At 42.0% G+C, this 19,932-nt stretch overlaps 1 protein-coding gene across 2 annotated transcripts; it reads right to left on the bottom strand.

Moving 5' to 3' along the window:
• Positions 1–453: 453 nt before the first annotated feature.
• Positions 454–18,649, bottom strand: p4hb (prolyl 4-hydroxylase, beta polypeptide). 2 transcript variants are annotated; one of them, XM_080760129.1, is made up of 12 exons: positions 18,316–18,649; positions 16,469–16,675; positions 14,473–14,606; positions 14,154–14,291; positions 10,939–11,043; positions 10,643–10,768; positions 9,992–10,192; positions 9,644–9,764; positions 7,704–7,885; positions 4,525–4,632; positions 1,914–1,996; positions 454–1,718 (listed from the first exon to the last, which is right to left on the bottom strand). In XM_080760129.1, the coding sequence occupies exons 1-11, from the start codon at positions 18,452–18,454 to the stop codon at positions 1,931–1,933; spliced, it is 1,527 nt and encodes a 508-aa protein (XP_080616255.1). In that variant the 5' UTR covers positions 18,455–18,649; the 3' UTR covers positions 454–1,718; positions 1,914–1,930. The 2 variants fall into 2 exon arrangements, with proteins under 2 accessions (XP_080616255.1, XP_080616254.1); XM_080760128.1 differs by having other exon boundaries at positions 454–1,996.
• Positions 18,650–19,932: the final 1,283 nt, after the last annotated feature.

Genomic DNA, 19,932 nt, shown 5'->3' on the forward strand with positions numbered 1-19,932 from the left:
GATGAGTGTCCCTCTAGCTATAGGGCCCTCCTACTAGCTAGCCATAAATTCCAGACATAACTCAGATCATCTAAATCATGGAAACAGTAACCTCCCTTTCTCACATAGCTAGATGTTGACCATTCTAGATACATTACAACAGCAAGAAGTCAAGGGGGCGGGTTGAAGGGGAACGTTGGGAGTTGGGACTAGTTAACTTAACACCAAGTTTTTGCCAAGTTTGTGTGGATGGGCACAGCAGTCCATCCACTCTAGGCAATCTTAATATAGGATGAACAAGTTTGATGTGAACAACCTATAGAAGTTGTGTTCACAATTATACTGTACAGGCCTACTTTTGACAGTCCTGTCCTACAATTTGATATCATAACATTGATTGGTACAGTAGGTATATATACCATATAGTAATCATACTATGATTTATTTAAATAAATAAAGTCCATGAAACTCAAGGTTTTTCCAACAGTTGTTTATTTGGCCACCATTGTTCACTTTTCCACAGCAAATTGAATATGATGGAATGCTTTGTCGAGATTCCCCTCACACATGTACAGCTGTCATAGCCCATTACCCAGCTCTGCTCAACCCTCTTCTCCCCAATCACAACACAACAGTCAGTCATACAGTACATTCATAACCTTGTCCCACAAAAACAAAGGTACAATGACATGTAATCAACTGCCATTCTAATGATCGCACGCACACACACGCTCACACATTTTACAATCACAGCTATGTTAACACAAACAATAAACAGTCATTCTGAGGACAGGAGCATTGGGTAGAGCCAGGAGGATGAGGTCGGTACAGTAAAGGTGAGGGTGTGAGGCTGTTCCACTGTTCCCTCCCCCTCCTCAGACATAATGGACACTCTCTCATACAAATCAGCCCCTAAAACACAGTTCCTCCAAGGAACTGCCTGCCTACTTCAGTAACCATGAACAATCTCTTACTGGCGTGAATGCAGTGCAACCAAACAGAACTGTTCTAGTCTCCACAAGATCCCAAGTCCGAGAGTGTGTCCACGGGCCAACTCAGCCCCAGCAACACCAAATGGATTTAGCTGGGCATACTGGTACAAATATAACAATGACAGATCTAAAACAAAAACAACCTTTATAGTGAAAATAAGATAATTAAATAAAGTTAACCAAACGTTTACTTTTTTTCCTTTAAAAAAATAAATCAGTAGCCGTACTGAAATGAGAAACCTCAAATGAAAATGTTTAGTATGGGAATGAAGGCATAATGAAAAAAACAAGTTGAAACACAGTTAGCCCCAAGAAAATTGGTCTCGGCTACCAATGCACAATATTGCATTCAAGGGGCCATTTGTGCTACACAGGACATGCTCAGTTTGATGTTTTTTCGTGAACTCTACCACAAACAAAAAAAAGCAATGGATGGCCCCAAGTCCCCTGAGAGATCAGTCTTTACAAAACCACCACACAAAACCCTTGTCCTCAGTATGTCTACCAAAGGGATAAGAACACTGGCAGCCCCTCCAACCCATACTGAACAATGGCAGGGATTTTTTAAGGGGCAGGGGATTTTTTTTACAGCACAATACATGAAAACAAAAAAATAAAACGGGGTATTTCAATGCCATTTTTACATTTGGTTCCAAATATACAAGGCAAACTGCTGATGTGGATCTTGGTAGAGAAGGCATTGAGGTCTTCCATATAGCGATTGAGCACCCTTCCACTGAGTTTCCCCTGGAAGGAAAAGACAAGTCCATCTTAGCTAGAAGGTAGAATGTTGAGGTGGTCGGCCAAAAGGTTTGCCACCCATGCCGTCTGACTTGACTGACTTAAATGTGTAGTATGTTCACAGAAAATGGAAGGTCCACAGGGAAGTGAAGGTGGTATTGGTGTTTGATTCGGGTAAGAGGGGCTGGGGGTGGGGCACACCTCTCCTTTGCCTTCTCTTATAACTCGTCATGTCCTTCCTCGCCATCAGAATCCTCCTCCTGGTCTTCAGCATCGTCCACATCCTGTTGGGCACAAAGGGACGAATAGCATAGATTCATAGAAAATAGGTGGGTTTGTCGACCCGTAAACAAGGAAGTGAATGGGTGTGCGCGAAATGCGAAACGGGTCGAGAGGGGCTGAGCAAGGAGCTGCCTAGCAACAGTCGCTTCCAAAAAATGGATTTTACCAATCCCGTTTTATAAAAAGACCCACGCGTCCCGGTGTGTATATCTATTTTGCTTCCGAGCATAGACACCCCGCCTGCCTCCGATTGGTCTACCTACACTGCCCGTCTTGACCGTCCTCCGAGACGTGAGGTTATGAGAATGACAGCTTGGCACGTGCGACAGAATGCAGCCTTGTAACTAACTTGTACGTTATATTTTTGTAGAAGAGGCAAACTAATATAGTTTATGTTTTGATTGAATAATTGTTTGAACACACGTGTATGTTTTACTATGATTTGATTTGAGTGTGTTCTAAATAAAGTGTTAGTGTTGATTATCGTGTATTAATCAAATTATAGTAAACTAATACTATTATACTAAAAAATGATAAAGATCAAGGGAAAATAGACCTTAATTACAGTACAATAATGTTTCAAGTTTACACATACAAATAAATTACAGAATCATCAACACGTTAAATGATTCCATCAAAGCCTCTTCTACAAAAATAAAACGTACAGTTCTCTTGTATCATACTGTACTTATTACGTATTATTTTCCACCACGCCACAGAGTAACCTCGCATCAAACTATCCACCTCAGTGGACAGTCAAGACAGGCAGTGTCGGTAGGCCAATCGGAAGCAGGCCAGGCGTTACCATGTCTATGCTCGGACGCAAAATAGATACACGTCGCAGGCGCCCTGCAGTTTTATTTGATAAGACGTGTGGACGTCCTAGGCATCAAATGTATTAAGAGTCTTGGAAACCAGGGGCACGGTGGCACAGTTGGTAGTGCTGTCGCCTCACAGCTAGAAGGTCCTGGGTTCGATTCCCGCTGGGGACGCTGTGGGCACCGGCGGCGTGTTCCCTCCTCCGCGTCATCAGTGCCCATAACCGAGGTGGGGGTTGGCGATAGGGCCTTTCTGTGTGGAGTTTGCATGTTCTCCCCGTGTCCCCTAGGGTAGATACCCTCACAAAAACATGCTGTAATCCTGGTCTCTAAAACTACCTCCCCCTGGCCAGCCGGGGCGCCTGATGGAGGGGAAAGGAACTGGTCGGAATAACGTGTCCCTTCCACGCGCTACGTCCGGCTGGGGAAATTCCCCTCTGTCAGGTGAAAAGAAGCAGCTTGGACTCCTCATGCATAGAAGGAGGCATGAGGTCAGTCCGCTGCCCCCCCAGGTTGGCAGAGGAGGTGTAGCGCCCAGGATTACATTAGATAATTGGCACTGGGTGAAAAGAAAACTGGGTTACAAAATCGTGGGATAAAATTTAAATTAAAAAAAAGAGTCTTGGAAACCAGCTCTACTGAGAGGTTGGGAAGCCTTGGGGTCTGGGACGGTTCCATGTTGGTTCTACTTATATGGAGTAGCTTTGGAATCGAAAGGCTCCCGGTTCGATGCCCCTGGCTTCACTTCAAGTGTCCTTGAGCAAGACACTTAAGCCCCAAGCCCCCAACTCCAGTCAGTTTGTGAATGTATACCAGTAAGACGCGCAAACGGGGGAAGCGAACGCAGCTCGTACATATTTGGGTTTTGGACGTATAGCTGCTTTGGGGACTCCTTATATGGTTATGGCTGAGTCATGGTGACACAAATCACTCAGCTCCATATATGGGCACAAAAGCGGGACAGACAGACAGACACACACACACACAGACAGACATGATCTGCTAGGTCTCATAGTAAGTGCTCACTGCGTTCGCAATAAAAGAATATAATGCACGTTGTAAAGCGATGATTCATAATATAACAAACAAAGCCTAATTTATGCTCCATCGTGCAATGGTGTCACGCCAAGAACAGCCAAAATGGCAGATGTGCAAGCTCACACGGCAAGTTGTGAGCTTGTAGGTCAGCTATTCTCAGCACGTGCACAACTAAGTATGAATCAGGCTCAACGCGCCATATATAAACACTTAAATATCAACATGGTCTAACTGTTGTTAGGCCATGTGACATGGTATGGTAGACTGCTTAGTCGGCCATCTGTGCAAATCAATTCAGCAACTTGTCACAGAATGTGTAACCCATACGGCATCCTAAAGTATACGTTTCGTATAGGTATGACCTCATTTGCAAGTCTAGTATTCCCCCATGTCTATCCCAAGAGGTATAGATAGAGAAGCAAACTAAAGTGAGGACATAGAAGGGGGGGGGGGGGGGGGGAGGGGGCTAGGGAGAGCCATGTAAACAGCACCAGCAGGCATTAGCAGATGACAGTCAGCTGTTCTGCCATTAAACTCGTGGTTGTGGTGATAGACATTTTGTTTTGAAGGAAGGGGCACTAGAATATTTGGGGGCTAGAAGTGAAGGCTTCAATTGCATTTTTCAATGGGACCACTTCAAATTAAAAGGTGTGCAAGTGAAGAGGTTAACTTACATCCAGATCTTCTTCCTCCTCTCCAGCTGGTGCACCACCCTCTGTGCCACCACTCTCCAGGAATTTGGTGAAGCCCTCCAGTGTTCTCTCTCCATTGTAGTCGATGACCTGTTGATCAAAATGGCATTACTATTAAATGTGCAAAGATGTAATTTCTGCAGAAACCAATGCAAAGTTATAGTCAATCGAGTCAATATACCAATTTGGCAGATTGAATAGACAAAAACTGCTAATGTTAAAAAGCAGATGACCTTGAAATGGTGCCGATGACAGAGCTCTGCCTGCAAACTCTGTTCTTTAAATCTCAAAGTGATCATAACATGCCTGGTGGACAGCTGCTTGGCCATTTACAGTTCTGTTCCATTCCATGCTTCTGTCAAGTAGGACCTAGGAGCTAAACCTTAAGCTTTCAGTCTGTTGCAGGTGCCCAATTAAACCTGCTGAACTGTGCAACTGGGCCGGGTGTGTATATTGTATACAGATTATAAAAGTGACATCAGAATGTCAGGATAAAAGGTCCTTTCAAATGGGCAGTGATGAACGCCGACGTTGTCGCCTGGATCAACGACAGGTCTGCTCCAGTTCTGCTCAAGAAGGGCGCGACAACGCTTTCAAACAATTCCAAAATACATTTTCCCCATAGACATTTCAAAAAGTATTTATTTAAAGACCTTTTAAGCGTCGTATGAAGCCAACTCGAGTCGTGACAAATCATAACAAACAATATTTTGGTCCAAACAAATAATTACAAAGAAGAAAAACGACAAAAAAAAAGTGTTGCCGTTTTTCTCTTCTAATTATTTGTTCGGCCCAAAACATTATGTTTATTGTCATGATTTGTCACAACAAGAGTTGTCCGCGGTGTAAACGTCTTTAAATAAATACTTTTTGAAAAGTCTATGAGGAAAATGAACAGGGAATTATTTTCCGGGTCTCTCAAGGGGGAGGGACTGCGACGCTCTATAATACGCTTGCATTGTTGCTTCTCGACTTCTCCGCGCGTACAGAAAAAACAAATGCAGATCTCATTGAAAATGAACTATAGGCGTGTTAAATCACTGCCCGTTTGAAAGGACCTTAATGAAGGTGGTGCCATTGGGCCTGTTGGGGAGGACTCTTGAGCAGAGGGTCTTAAGTGAGTAAAGTAAGTAATCAAACAGACCCAAACCAAACAATGGTGAACCAACCAACAAGGCCAGCAGGCTCACGTTTCAGCATGTGACTAGCAGAGTTAAAACCTTAATGACACCAGGGGACATTTCTATAGATCAAAATATATTAGATAATGCAACAATCTTGCAATGACATGAATACATAGTTTATTTGTACAAGTCATGGCAGATGTGAGTCATAATTTAATCATAACTTTAATTTCATACTTTTATTATATTTTGTACTACGGTATATACGTTGGACATTACTTCTTGCACAGTCAGTCAGCTTGATGAACATTTTCACTGCTCATGAGAGTATGTAGCATACGCTTGAATCTAGGGAAATATAATTGCGACCAAAGGTCTCAGATTACTTAGTAGAGGACCAGGCTAAAATATGTATGCACTTCATTTAGGAGAGAATATCTCAACTGTTCTTGGCTAATATGACCGCCATGAACAACTTAGGAATAGGAACTATGGCTAATTCTCTATCCGGGGCGAAATACCTGAAAATGACCACAACCCATTTAAAATGACCGCTAGTAAAATTAAATTATGTCAAACTCACCAACATTGCATCTGTACGAAATTTTTTAATTATCCTCTATCTGCAAAGTGTTTGTTAACACATAAAAATCCACGGTAGAGATGTTGTGAGCTACTTTATGTCAAGAAATTCCTGGCAGGTGAAGTATTGGAGTTTGGAAGCGCTAATTGAATAATCACTCAACGGCCCTGCGTACCACCTGTTTTGAATTTGCACATAATGCAGGAGGCAGCAGGATGTTGTGTTACTGAAAGGGAGCGCTTCCAAACTCTGACACTTAAAGAAAAAAATCCCCTGCATGGAATTTCTTGACATAAAGTGGCTCACAACATGTCCATGTTGGATTTTTATGAAACAAACACTTTGCAGATAGAAAGAGCATCATTCAAGCTTTTTGTACAGCTGCAATGTTGGTGAGTTTGACATAATTTAATACAATTAGATAGGACTTTCTGTTTAGATGTATGGGCGGTCAATAGCAAATTGTGGCTAGTTTCCACCCTGCCATTAACTTGTGGAAAGATGACCGCCGTGTGCATATGGTCTATTGAGTATTCAAACATGAGTATTCTGAACATTTTGAGCATCTCAGAAAATCTGTAGCTCCAACGGTTTAGAAGTTAGAGCCATGTTTCAACTAGTGGTCATTTTTAAAAGGGTGTGGTCATTTTCAGGTATTTTGTCCCAGATAGAGAATTAGCCATAGTTCCCAAGTTGTTCGCGGCGGTCATATTAGCCAAGAACAGTTGAGATATTCTCTCCTAAATGAAGTGCATACATATCTTAGCCAGATCCTAGACTAACAGTGAAAACTTGCAAAACCTGTCAGTCGTTCGGTCACGCCTCCATACACAGTATGGTTGGCAGTCCATTACGCCTTGTGACGTCACACCTACAATCCCCGATATGCCCATATATGAAGATCCCTGATGTCATAATAATGTAAAGCCCATATATGGGAACGTCGTGAGATCACACATCGTGACACTCTCCATATATGGGCATTAAATACCATCATGCAGTTCTAGTATGTCAAACCATGTATGGCTATCCAGGGTTTGATGAGGTCAGTGTTGTGATCTTCATGTATGGAGCTGGCCAGCAACTCTACATCTGACCTCATCGACACCAGATTAATAGTTTAACTCCCGTTTCTCAACTGTGCCGTATCAAGAAGCTGTTGTTTCAGCCTTTCGCCCTCAGGGCGTCTTACTGGTATTAGAACAGTTAATATTAAGGGTGGTAGAGAAAGAGAGATGACTGGATGCAGGAGCAAACCATGAAGGCAGCGGTGTCGATACTGACAGAATAGACCAAAGTCAAGTATTAAATCTCACCATCAGGGTTAGAGGTTCAGCACTCAAAAGGAACGAATAGTGAAATGGGCACCCCCCCACCACCACACACACACACAATGTAAGTAACACAGATACTATGATGGAAGTGTAACCATGAGTAGTGAAGCAGCCACTAACCTTGCGGTCATCTCCTGCAGGGAAGAATTTAAGTGTGGGGAAGCTGTGGACTTTGACCGACTCAATTTCATTGGCTGTAGAGTCCATCTTGGCCACTACGATATTGTCACTGTCTTTATACTTTTCTCCCAGCTTGTCCCAGATGGGGGCCAGCTGCTTGCAGTGTCCACACCAGGGTGCATCTGTAATGCAGAAAAACAATGAAAGAATAATTAAGTACATTCTTCAGATACAGCTGCGGGATAAAAGATACAAATAGTCACCAGAGGCGTTGACACTATGCTGCATGTGTAATCTCTTCAGATAACAGCCCAGTTTAAACCAATGCACTCCTATCTTCAGATTTATTCAGCCATTAGTGTAGATTTCCGTCTTACCAGTCCATTTATATAGCGCCTTGCCACCTTTATCCAAGGCACTTTACATAGCGTGCATTACATTCACCCATTCATACCCGATAGCGGCGGAAACCATGCAAGGCACCAACCAGCACATCAGGAGCAATTAGGGGTTCACTTAGGACACTTCGACACCAACTCTGGGGGAGCCGGGGTTCGAACTGGCAACCTTGTGGTTACCATCAGGCCACCGCCGCCCCTACTGTACGCGTTACTTCATGATGATGTACGATGATAAGAGCGCCCCTCACTTCACACAGGTGTGATTTTTAAATCATATCACAATTCTGTCAGTCCTTGTGCATCTCAAGCAGAGCCCCGGTGGATCACCTCACTCGTAAAGTAATTAGGCTTAGTCCTTGCCGCAGCCCTATTGCCCTTTCCTACCTCTCTCTCCTGCCATTTCCCATCTCTCTCCATTGTCACTATCAAATAAAGGCCCAATAACATTTGCCTTCCAAGTTATATTTAATTTTACACTCTGATGCATACATAAAATGTATGCATCAGAGTGTAAAAGCTATAATATGCCTGTAGCTAGAAGACTAGATATAATTATCAAACAATATTCCATGCTTTTAAATTGAGCTAGAAAACTATAGCTAAGATGTTGACATTTAAAACAGGTGCCCAATCCCATGGCACGTGTACCCACAGCATAACGACCCGCACTCCCAATATACCCTTTTACTAGCCTGGGCACCATTTCATTTCGGTATATGATCCGGGCTGGAGCCGGATGATATGCTTACGTCATGTTGTAGGCAATGGTTTGCCTACAACAAACAGGAAGAACAGGCGGCGACAACTTCCTTTTCCCTCAATAAAAGCTCTCGTAGCCTGTAGCTTACGAGAGCTTTTATTGAGAGGGAAAAGGAAGTTGCCGCAGCCTGTTCATCCTGTCTGGCGACTACAAAACAATACTACAACATGACGTAACCACATCATCCGGCCCCAGCCCGGATCATAAGGACTTTTGAAACAGAGACCAGGCTTTCCTCCGAGGCGGTGGAAAGCCTGGTGAGGCGAGGTTACCCTTTTACCAGTCAGACTGTGTGGGCACCTACCCCCCAGTGAGCGCCTAATCATAGGCAATATCAATGTCTAGCAATGGAAATTTCCTTCAGGTCGTAAGAAATCCTCGAGCTACCATTTGGAACGATATTTAACTTGACATCGTCTACCTCCAAGTATTAGATAACTCGTTAATTTGTGGAGGGAAGTTGACAGGGCATGAACTTGAACAGTGCATTACCTCTTAGGTATTTGAGGCTTAGTAGGGTCAAACCAATCGGATGGTTGGAGATTCAAGTTTCAGACACGAGAGTCTCAACATAGCGGCCACAATGCAGAGTCTACAACTTATGAGGTATAGTGAGGTATATAGAGTATAACAGTGTTAGAAAATAAAAGGTGAACCTTTTAATACACCCAGCTGAAATAGCTAATAAATGTTAAGGTTTTCAATGTGCCATTCAATCTACTACTAGTACTGGTCAAGAGTAAACTAGTGGTATACAAGAGACAGGAAAAGGCTCTTACAGAATTCTACAAAGACGTTCAACTTGGAATCGAAGACAACTTCTTCAAAGTTCTTGCCCACCAGGGTATGGACAGGGGTTTTGTTCCAGTCTTCAGGAATATCCTGACTCATGAGGTGAGGCTGTAAAAGAAGAAAATTGTCAACAAAAAAAAAACTGGTTCCACCAATCAAACTATTTTTTTTCTTTTTAAAAATCAATTAAACTCATTCTATGTTGTGACACAACAGCAGCCTTTTCCAATTTGGAGAATGTCAATAGATCAGTCATGTAAAGCCACTGAGAGACACTCTCAAAAGACTTACTATTCAGTAATCTTACAGATGCGTTAGCCTGCTCTTGTTTTTACCTTTAGTTTGCCCTCTGTGAATAGTGTGCAGAATGCAATAATGCTCTCAGCAGTAATGTCCTCATTCTCTGGCCTGTACTTTGTCATCTCATCTTCCAGGGTGATAAGACGGATGGCGGGGCATTCCTCTTTCTTCAGGCCGAAGAACTCCAGGATGCGCTGGTTGTCATCCACGTCACTGTCAATGAAGATGAACAGGATCTGGAACAGACACATTTTACAAGGTTAAGAGTCAGAGTAGTACCATTATAAATTTGGATAACTGCCATTTTAAAATGCAACACAGGAAACTTCTTTCCTACCAATGGTAGGCTGATGGTGTGCCCTTGATTCACACAATTCATTGAGTGACATGCTCCAAATAAAGATTTTTTCCCCCTCCCAGTCAAATGAATTAAGCCTTCATCTAAACTGGTGAACCATAACTCTTCTTACTCTCTATAATGAATGCACCGAAGACAACGTTGCCTTTAAAACCTCTATTTGTAATTAACTGAAGGGAGCTACAGTGTGCAAACATTTGAAGTTCAGCCCCTGCCTTTATATAGTTTACAGATGTCTCATTTGATACTCCCTATAATGAATGCATGCAACACCTTTATTTGTCACATGACAACCATGTCTAACCAGTCAACATTACAGTACACCCACCTTGCCCTTGAAGCCTTCTGCTGCCTTCTTGAATTGGTCCATTTTGTCCTGGAAGTCAGAAGAACCCTTTGGCACAAACATAAGGATGTGGGATTTGATTTCTCCACCGAAGATTTTAGGGGCAGTCTAGAGGGAGGGGGAAAAACAAAAACAAAATTAGTTTCACACGATTTGGAGAGCAATTCAATTGGGAAATGGGAACACATTCTTCTTATTATTTTGTAGTAATGAACACCCGGTGACTGACAGTTTTATATGTTCTGTTAATGTTGCGTACGTGGTTATTAATAACTTACCTGTTCTGTGAACTCAATAACCAGAGGAAGCTGGTTAGATTTAATGAAGGCCAGGAGGTCGGTTTTGGTAAGCTCTCCATCAAAGGTGTTACGGCCCTCATCAAACTGTGGAGGTAAACAACATATTTGGAGATGGAATCAGATATCTGTCAACAAATAGCAACTGAGCAGGTGCAGTTTGCTCTACCTCAGTTGAACTCCCTCCCAACACAGATTACTCAACAAGCAACTTCAAATCATGGTAATACAGAGTTGAAGAAAGTGATATTGGGCAATGGGCATTAAGACTAGCGGCGATGGAGGTGTGCCTGGCAGCCCAAGCTGGCACAAAACCGGAAGAAGGGGTGGGTGGGGACCAAGCGGTCAAGTGTCACCCTTTCAGAGATTGAACACAGCTATGGAACTTAAGCCCAAACAGCAACTAAAGTCATAAACAAGTGACTGGACGGTTTACTTTAAATATTGGCATGTAACACATCATTGCGGTTTGTGTCAGGGTAGGGTTATAAACAAGGCTCTGTTGCCAGGCAATGGCTGTGGTAAGAGTATCAGTATCAGTCCAGGTGCTAAAGAGATCATGTATAGAACTACAGGTATTATAGAGATCATTCTCATTAGAATTTGGGTCAATCAAATATAATATTAATATCGGATAAACCACAGGAAAAATAATGCGGGAAAACATTAATGTCATCTATAGACCTAAATAGCTTTTAAAAAGCACAAAATCTTGGTGTGCAACGTGCGCATATCAGTAGTATTTTAATTTTGTCATTTTCCATCAGGCCCAATTAGCCGCCTACTACGGTACACGTTGCCGGCAAAGGGTCCTTCAACGTCAAAAGTAACAAAACAACACAGTGGACTAAAGGCATCTATAGTGAAAGAGAAACTTAACAAAATAAAAAAGGGGGGGAATAAATGTTTGGTTGGAGTGATTTAGTTAAATAGGTGGTTGCACACTGGACGCGTTTTTTGGAAAACCAATGGAGAAACACAGAAAAGAAATCCGAAAAACGTGCTCAGTGTGCAGGGACCTAAACTGTTATTTTTTAATTTCAATACCATCTGCTGGTCACTAGTAGTCACTACCGTTATTTTCCAGAATGTCATGTATTTCACAGGAAGCCCACAATCAAAACAAATCAGTGTACTTTTTGTTGCCTTATACTGGCTTTTTTAAAGCTTTGTTTTAGGCTTTTCTGCCTTTATTGATAGTATCAAAGGAAGAGAGACAGGAAAGCGGGAGAGAGAGAAGGGGAAAGACATGCAGCAAAGGTCGTCATTAACGGGACTCCGTTAATAACGGGACACCTGCACCTGGACCAGTGGGCGCCCCTGGTCTATGTGGCGCATGGACCATGCACCACGATAGTTCTGGGATGTAAAGGAAACTTGTGAATTTCCGTTTCTGCCCTGTCCACTTTCAATAGAAAATATTTTGAGCTTTTGGGCGTGAAATTCATGTAATGGGGTGTTGTGAAAATTTTGCCAGTCAAAATATATCAAATTGAACCCGTTTTATCAAAAACGTATTACTAAAGTGTTAGTTGAAATGTTTGGACTTAAAGCTGTAGGAAATACTTTCCATTAATATAATTAGTGGTTGAAAAGATATTCGATTGCCTGAGTCCCATGGTGGGAGGTCTGGTTTTGGTGAATATTTAGTAGTTCCGGTCATTTGGTGGGGGTCTGCGGGCCACTCATTAAAAATACATTAATCCGGGGAGCCCGCTGGCCTGCCACATATAGGCTCTGGCCTGACAGAGCGTCACATGTTCGAGTCCCGTTCATGACAACCTTTGCTGCATGTCTCTCCCCTCTTTCCTGTCCATCTTCACTGTAACTATCAATAAAGGCACAAAAGCCAAAAACAAATCTTAAAATGATTCCCCCCCAATTTGGATCGTTGACCCATTTCTACTGCATACATCTAAATGACGGAGCGGTTGCGCAAAAACCCACCCGGCAGCACTGTTTAATGCAATTTATTTTGTGTTGAATTACTCATGAAAAAGTTGTAAAAGTCAACAGTATGCATGTCCATAAAATAAGCAAGCAGCACGCGCAGACAATACACTAGTTATTTCTTTCAATCTTTTTATTATTGTTATTTATTATTCTATTTTCACAATCTGATACAATGTGTATCAAAAAGTAGGCTAGCCTACTTTCTAATGTTTTGATAATTTGCACGACAGTTGTATGCATATGACTATAGTTTCAATTTCAAACTAGTGTATTTAAGAAGATCAGGTAATAGAATTGTGAAAAATAACAATGATTGAAACAAAGAACTAGTGAATTGTTTGCTAGCGTGCTGCTTGTTTATGTTATGGATATACAATTCAACTTTGTCATGAATAATTCAACAAAAAATACTTTTTAACACACAAATAAATTGCATTAAACAGTGCTGCCTGGGTCTTTGCGCAACCGCTCCGCCATTTAGATATATGCATTTCTACCATATAGTCATTCAACTTTGACACCTCTGTCACATGGAACTCTTCGTGTCCAGTATCACTACACCAGCAGCGTCGCAAATATTTCTAGTGTTGAATATCCTTAAATGAGGACTAACAGGGAAGACGATTTGAATCATTAAACAAGAAATTCTAGCTCGAGTACATTCTCTATCTAACATTTAAGTTAGCTATACAGTATGGGTAATTACTTCATGAGCTAAACTTTAACCCATTTAGGCCTGACGTGTAGCAGGCCTAAATAGCAGACCTACAAGTTCATAGCGCGCCATGAGCTTGTAGATCTAATAGCTAAAGTATAACAGAATGCTTGAACCAAAAGGGGTTCCCGCCCAAAATTGCGTTAATGTGAGCCTATGTCTACAGCCGTGAAAGACCACATAGCCTAGAGAAGTCCAAATGGCAGGAGAGTACTGCTGCAGGGTTAAGGATCACCTTACCTGGCTGATATGTGGCATCTCAAGTCATCAAGCTGTCATCAAAACTCTCCGTTACATGCTCATAGTCATGTGGGGTCTTGCATGCTTGACTCACCAAAAACGTGCAGGATAGTCACGTTTTTGGCAAGTAATTTGGTTTACAAATACTTCCGTCTGTGCATTTATGCTTAATTTCTTGTGTCACTGTAGGTCGGATACAAGGCAAAAATAATCCCCCCCCCCCCCCCACCACCCCCTTGAGGCAATAAAGAGATTAAACTAACTGAGCATTCAGTTCATTCATGGTTACCTTCTTGAAGAGGACAACACTGTCCTTGGACACCTCGAACTTTGTGTACAGTGCATCGTCAGAGGTCATCCCAAATGGAATCTCATCAACAGATTCTGCTGCTTTAATGAAGGCCTTCGCATCCTCAGATTCAGGATCCTACAGCAGAGACAAATATATACAACACACTCAGTGGAGGAAAAAGTACTAACTCCCCATCATGGGGATCAGCGGCCAAATAAATGTTGGGGTCTTTCACATATAAACGTTTGAGCACCACTGATATAGATTTATTTTCTCCAGAAAGAAAAGAAATGACAGGCCAAACTCTATAACTCACCTTGAAGAAACCAATGACTGCCACCTCGTTGTCAGCGATCAGAGACTCCGCCTGCGTGACCTCTGACAGGGTGGCAACAGCTGGGCCTGTGCGCTTCTTAAGCCAGTTGACGATGTCATCAGCCTGCCTGCCAGCTGCAAACAAAATAAAAAGACATATTTACAGAAGATGCAGTTAAGTGCAGATCAAGGCTTAACTGGCTTTATTTGAAATCAAATTGACGTGAAAGTGTTCTGAACATAGGCAGTCATAACTGCCGCCACAACACACATCATTAGGCCTTAGGTCACAATTATTACATAATCGTCAATTATGAGATAATCACAATTATTTTTGTTTAATAGTCAATCATTTCCATGTTGAAAAATGTCCATACATTTTTCAAAAATAGCAGATCTACAAGCTTACAAGTTGCATTTCCGATATATTGAAGCAAATTAAAAGATATTAAATGCGTCAGTGATTTCTTTGAATATTTAAGTTATTTGTCATATCTGCCCTGTGCAAAGACACAATTAAATTAATTGGAAATATCTGTCGGCAATGAATCGTGATCTTAAATTTGTAATCCTCACGGCCCTAATCTTGTGTAATTTTGCAGAGACCATAATTTTAATAATGTTTGGTCTTCATTCATAATTGTTTTGGTGCCATTTACTTTACCATGTTCTGTATGTTATTTAGTATGAGCCTGGATGGCTCACACTTCACCAGTAGAGGTTAAACTAACCACAGTGAAAACAGTGTCTCAGTGAAAACAATGTTTAAGTAAATGTGTACACTGCTTTTAATGTGGTCAGCTTGAATATAGAAATTAAGAGGCACATCCGCGATACACCGTTTAAACCAAAGCTAAAACAGAATGTTAAGCTTTTAGGTAAAAACATTAACAATCATGGTCGTATGCTTTGAAATTATTATGTTTTGTTTGATCAAAAAAAAAAAAATTGGAGAAAAAACAACAATCATGGTCAAATTACAAATCACATCTTATTCTAAATCAATGTTTAAAAAAAAATATGTTTTGTCCAGATGACCTTTTACATAACCTTTAATGCTGAACTACAGATTTTTTTTAGTTTCTATAATAAGATAGACCTACATAACATTTAAATAGATAATTAGACATGCAATAATGGACATGAATTTCCATTGCTGCAACAGCAGGGTAGCCCTGCTACTGCGGTAGTGCGGCCCCTAAAGATAACACCAGCGACAGCTGCCTAAGGGCTTCTGCCTGTGGTTTGTTGAGTGCACTTCTTTTAGCCCCGAGTAGCAGAGCACTAGTGTACTGGCAGGGAGTCAGACTCAGGGCAGTCTCCACTATGTGACTTCCCAAAATTCTGCCTCCGCCTCCTTTTCTAGTCATAAAACAGCAGCCAGACGAAGAGGGAACGTGAGAAACGGCACATCACACAGCTGGGCTGAGGGAGCCCGCATGGGAGGAACGTGTGAACCCCCTCCATTTCATCACAGTCATGTGAGGCCATAGTCATGAGCTCATTGGTCCAATTACTAATTATGCTGTTATGAGAGTCACATTACCAGGATAAAGGGAAGCCATTAAGACTGGCTACACCAATCTGCAGAAAGGTATAATAGATCATATCCACACATCTGACAAAAGAAAGCAATTATCCAAGTTGACATTAACTGCTCAAAACACTCCCATTCTTGGAGGTGTTGCCAGAGGACAAATATTGTTTGATATGGAGATTAAGAGAGGGCTCAAGTTACTGCGAGTTATTATAATAGGGGAAACCAAGATAGAATGAACTGTACAGAGACTTACACAGACATTTCAAAGTCAACTATCAACTGTATCATACTATACAGGGAAAGATTATATTCTGGCAAGACAATTCTTGGCAAGTGTCCAACTGACCAAAATGGAGTACATAAGACAAATAATTATACTCCAATGAACATTGAACGTCATTCTTATCTAGGTTGTCCAAAGGAGGCAGATATATGCCAAGACAACGCCAAAGCTCACCAGAGTACTCTTTGGGCGACTCCTTTTCTCCTCCCTTGAAGAACTTGATGGTTGGGTATCCCCGGACTCCGTACTCCTGGGCCAGCTCTGTCTCTTCTGTGGCGTCCACCTTACCCAGGCGGATCCCTGAACCCTCTGCCTTCAGCATGCCAGCTGCCTTGGCATACTCCGGGACCAGAGCTTTGCAGTGACCACACCATGGGGCATCTGAGTAGAGAACAGAAGACTGGAATTAACATACTGTAGTACAGCGAGCTTTGAATGACTGCCAGGAGCCCAAATTCATGAATTTGTCGATTTGAACTTGATAAAACTAACCAAGGAACAAGTATAATACATTAATTATGAAGAGCAGCAATAGGACAATGCCCTCTTCTAACAAAGATTAAAATAAATGCAAACATAAGGTGGGATTAATAGGAAACATTTAATAATAATTTGACTGCCAAATTCTAAACAATATTATTTATTTTGTTTATTCTAAATAAACAAAAAACAATAAGCTGCCATTCTTGTGTGGGTCAGTTAATGATTGCAACATTGCATGCAGTAGCTGGGAAAAAAATTATTAAGATCGAAGCCATGGTGCACTGTTGGATGGTCAAAGTCTAATAGTAATTTCCCTATCCACACAATCAGAGTCTTCTGGCAATATGTAAATCATTTCCACAGTACAAAACTTCCCATTCGAATCAACAAAGACAGACAGGTGAACTTGCAATCTTGCATAGTACACGTCAACTTAGAACCTCATCCAACCCCAAAAGGTCCCGCCCAGGTAATAAAAGACGTGGTCATTGGTCAAACAAAGGTTTTCACCCTCCCACATTCCACCACATTGGAGGATTCTAATCGTGGGGCAGTCTGACTGGCCCACGTCTTGTCATTCAACTAATGAATAGGTCAATAGTTTGACACCAGTGCCGCGGGATGGGCCCGCAGGGTACTGAAACCATACTGAAACGGTCCCATCAAATAAAGTGCCCTCTAGAGGGAAAAACACCAGCCATAACTTAAAGAGAAGAACTGCACACAAAAAAACACACGTAGCATACACTACACCCCAGTACAAACAAACGCATATTTAGAAGGCGCACCGAGCAGTGACAAAAAATGAAAACCAGGAAACCACAATTGCCACATCCAATAATCGAAACCCACACGTCATGTTAAAAGTTAAAACCCACTGGCAGATCATGACACGCCTATCAAATACATGACCACTACTAGCATTAACCATGAATTACCCGACTTACACGAACATTAACCCAACACGACAGTGTTTCATACGACAGTAACGACACACAAGCATTCCAGCACAAAGTGAACAGAAATCTTGTGCTTTGCTAGTAGTATGGATGTTCGAAAAATACGTATTTTTACCTCCAAAAGTACAGTTGAAATGGTTGAGATAACTGTAATTACGTTGACGATTAGCTATAATTCAGAATTTCAGCATGATGCTCAATACACTACTAGGTTAACAGCTTAACAGTGAGTGAGACATTCAAGGTAGCCAACATTAGCCTAGCTGATCTAACTTGAGAGCCATCATCCTGTTCCATATGTTTGAACCATGCATGATGCTGATGCAGCAGCTGCAGTATGTGACTACAATGTTGCTGCTGCAAACACACAATGTGGAAACAATGTAACATTACAACCATTAGCAGCACAGCGGTTGTAACAGTGTAACTTGTCATGAATCGGCATGTCAAAGTTTGCAGCTAGGTGAACTCGGCTAACGCTCACTACTAGCCATCCCAGAAGAATCTCCCAAAGCAGACACCCAAATGCAACACGAAACTATCCCGTTTTAACGCGTTACGAGTGTTTCTGTGACTTACAGAATTCCACCAGAATGTCGGGGTGAGCCTTCAGCGCCTCGTCGAAGTTACTTTTCTTCAGCACCAGGACATCATCTTCCTCGCCGACATCAGCCCTGCTGGCCACAGCCAGCGTGCAGAGTAGCACAAACTTCAACATAGTTTACCGACCAGAAGCTTCTCTGACTAGACAGACAGTGGATGTGTAGACACAGGCGTCCTCCGTTCGAGCTGAAACACCGTAAAGAATCGGCGTTGTGTCGGTTTTAAAGTGGCAATGGACGCGTCGTTGTGTTGTTGTGTCTACTGCTACTAACGTGGCATTGCGCGCAAGAAGGGGCCGGCGGTAGAGCGCATGCGCCTTTATCAGGTCGAAAGCTGTTCGTGTTGAAATGTGACTGGACGACGAGCGAGCAGACCTGGAAGTGAATGATGCACACAGACACCAACCTCCTTTCACTCTGTGCAACACCAACAACTTCACCGCTGTCTTGTTGGAGAGGTTTTATAGTGTTTTTATAGGCCTAGTATAATGTATAATTGAAATGACAGTACGAATCGTACGATTGTTCTTTTCCCCTTCTTTTGGGCCATCAGTTTTCTGAGACAGTGGTTCCCAAAGTGGGGACCCTGTGTAGGCTATTTGGTTAAACTGAATTTGAAGCTATATTAACTGATTTAGCTGTTTGTTGATTCCTGGCTGGAACTCTGTCAAAGACCCCTGGGCCTTGGGGCCACAGCCCCAGCTGGACCATTTCGACCACACTTTAAGAAGAACCACCACCAACAGGCAAAGTGTGTCCCTGAGTAAGAGAAAGACACTTACTTAACAACCCCTAACAGCACCAAATCCAAATCCCCCCCCCCCTCCCCCCAGCCCTGATCAACCATCAGATGGGTGAATCCCACTGCAGGATAAAAATTCTCCCCTACCCTCCCAGTTCTCTGAAACCATGCACCTGACCTGCTTGTACATCCACTGTGCTACAACACACTACTATGGCTACAGCACAAAAAGGCCTTGCCCTACAACAACTTCAGTTTAGAAATGCAATCAAATCGACAAAAAGGCCAACCACTGTCATTTTCATATTGAAGTCCCTGCGTGTGCGTGCGTGCATGCGCACACACACACACACACAGTCACACACAGTGTATAATTTGATCCCAGCCTAAATGTTGAAAGTCAGTTGGCAAACGTATCTCAATATTATTGTTTTGTTTGAAAGAGACTCAAATTCTCACACATGCTTGTATTTCTTCGCATACATATTTCCATTTGAAAATATAAAATGAGATATAGCAGGTCCATTTCTAAATTGTGCTAGAATCCCTAGTAGGCTATAGTTTACCAGATAGTTTTATCCCATTAAAGTGCTTGTAGTCAATTCCATAGACACTCGATGTCGCAAAAAAAAAGTTTTTCTTTAACTAAGGGTGTTGAGTGATCATTCAGTCGAGTAGCGAGCTCAGAGTACACAATGATACCATGCAGAGAATATATAGGTAGCCTATTAGTACTCTTTACATGGCCAGAACTGAAGATATGATATGTAACATATGTAATGGAACAGAGTATGATATGAATTAGTACATTCCTAAAACATAATGTCATGACGTTCTACAATGTAGACAAGT

This window comes from Protomyctophum bolini (assembly GCF_963924005.1).
Source record: "Protomyctophum bolini genome assembly, chromosome: 3".
Taxonomy (NCBI): Eukaryota; Metazoa; Chordata; class Actinopteri; order Myctophiformes; family Myctophidae; genus Protomyctophum; species Protomyctophum bolini.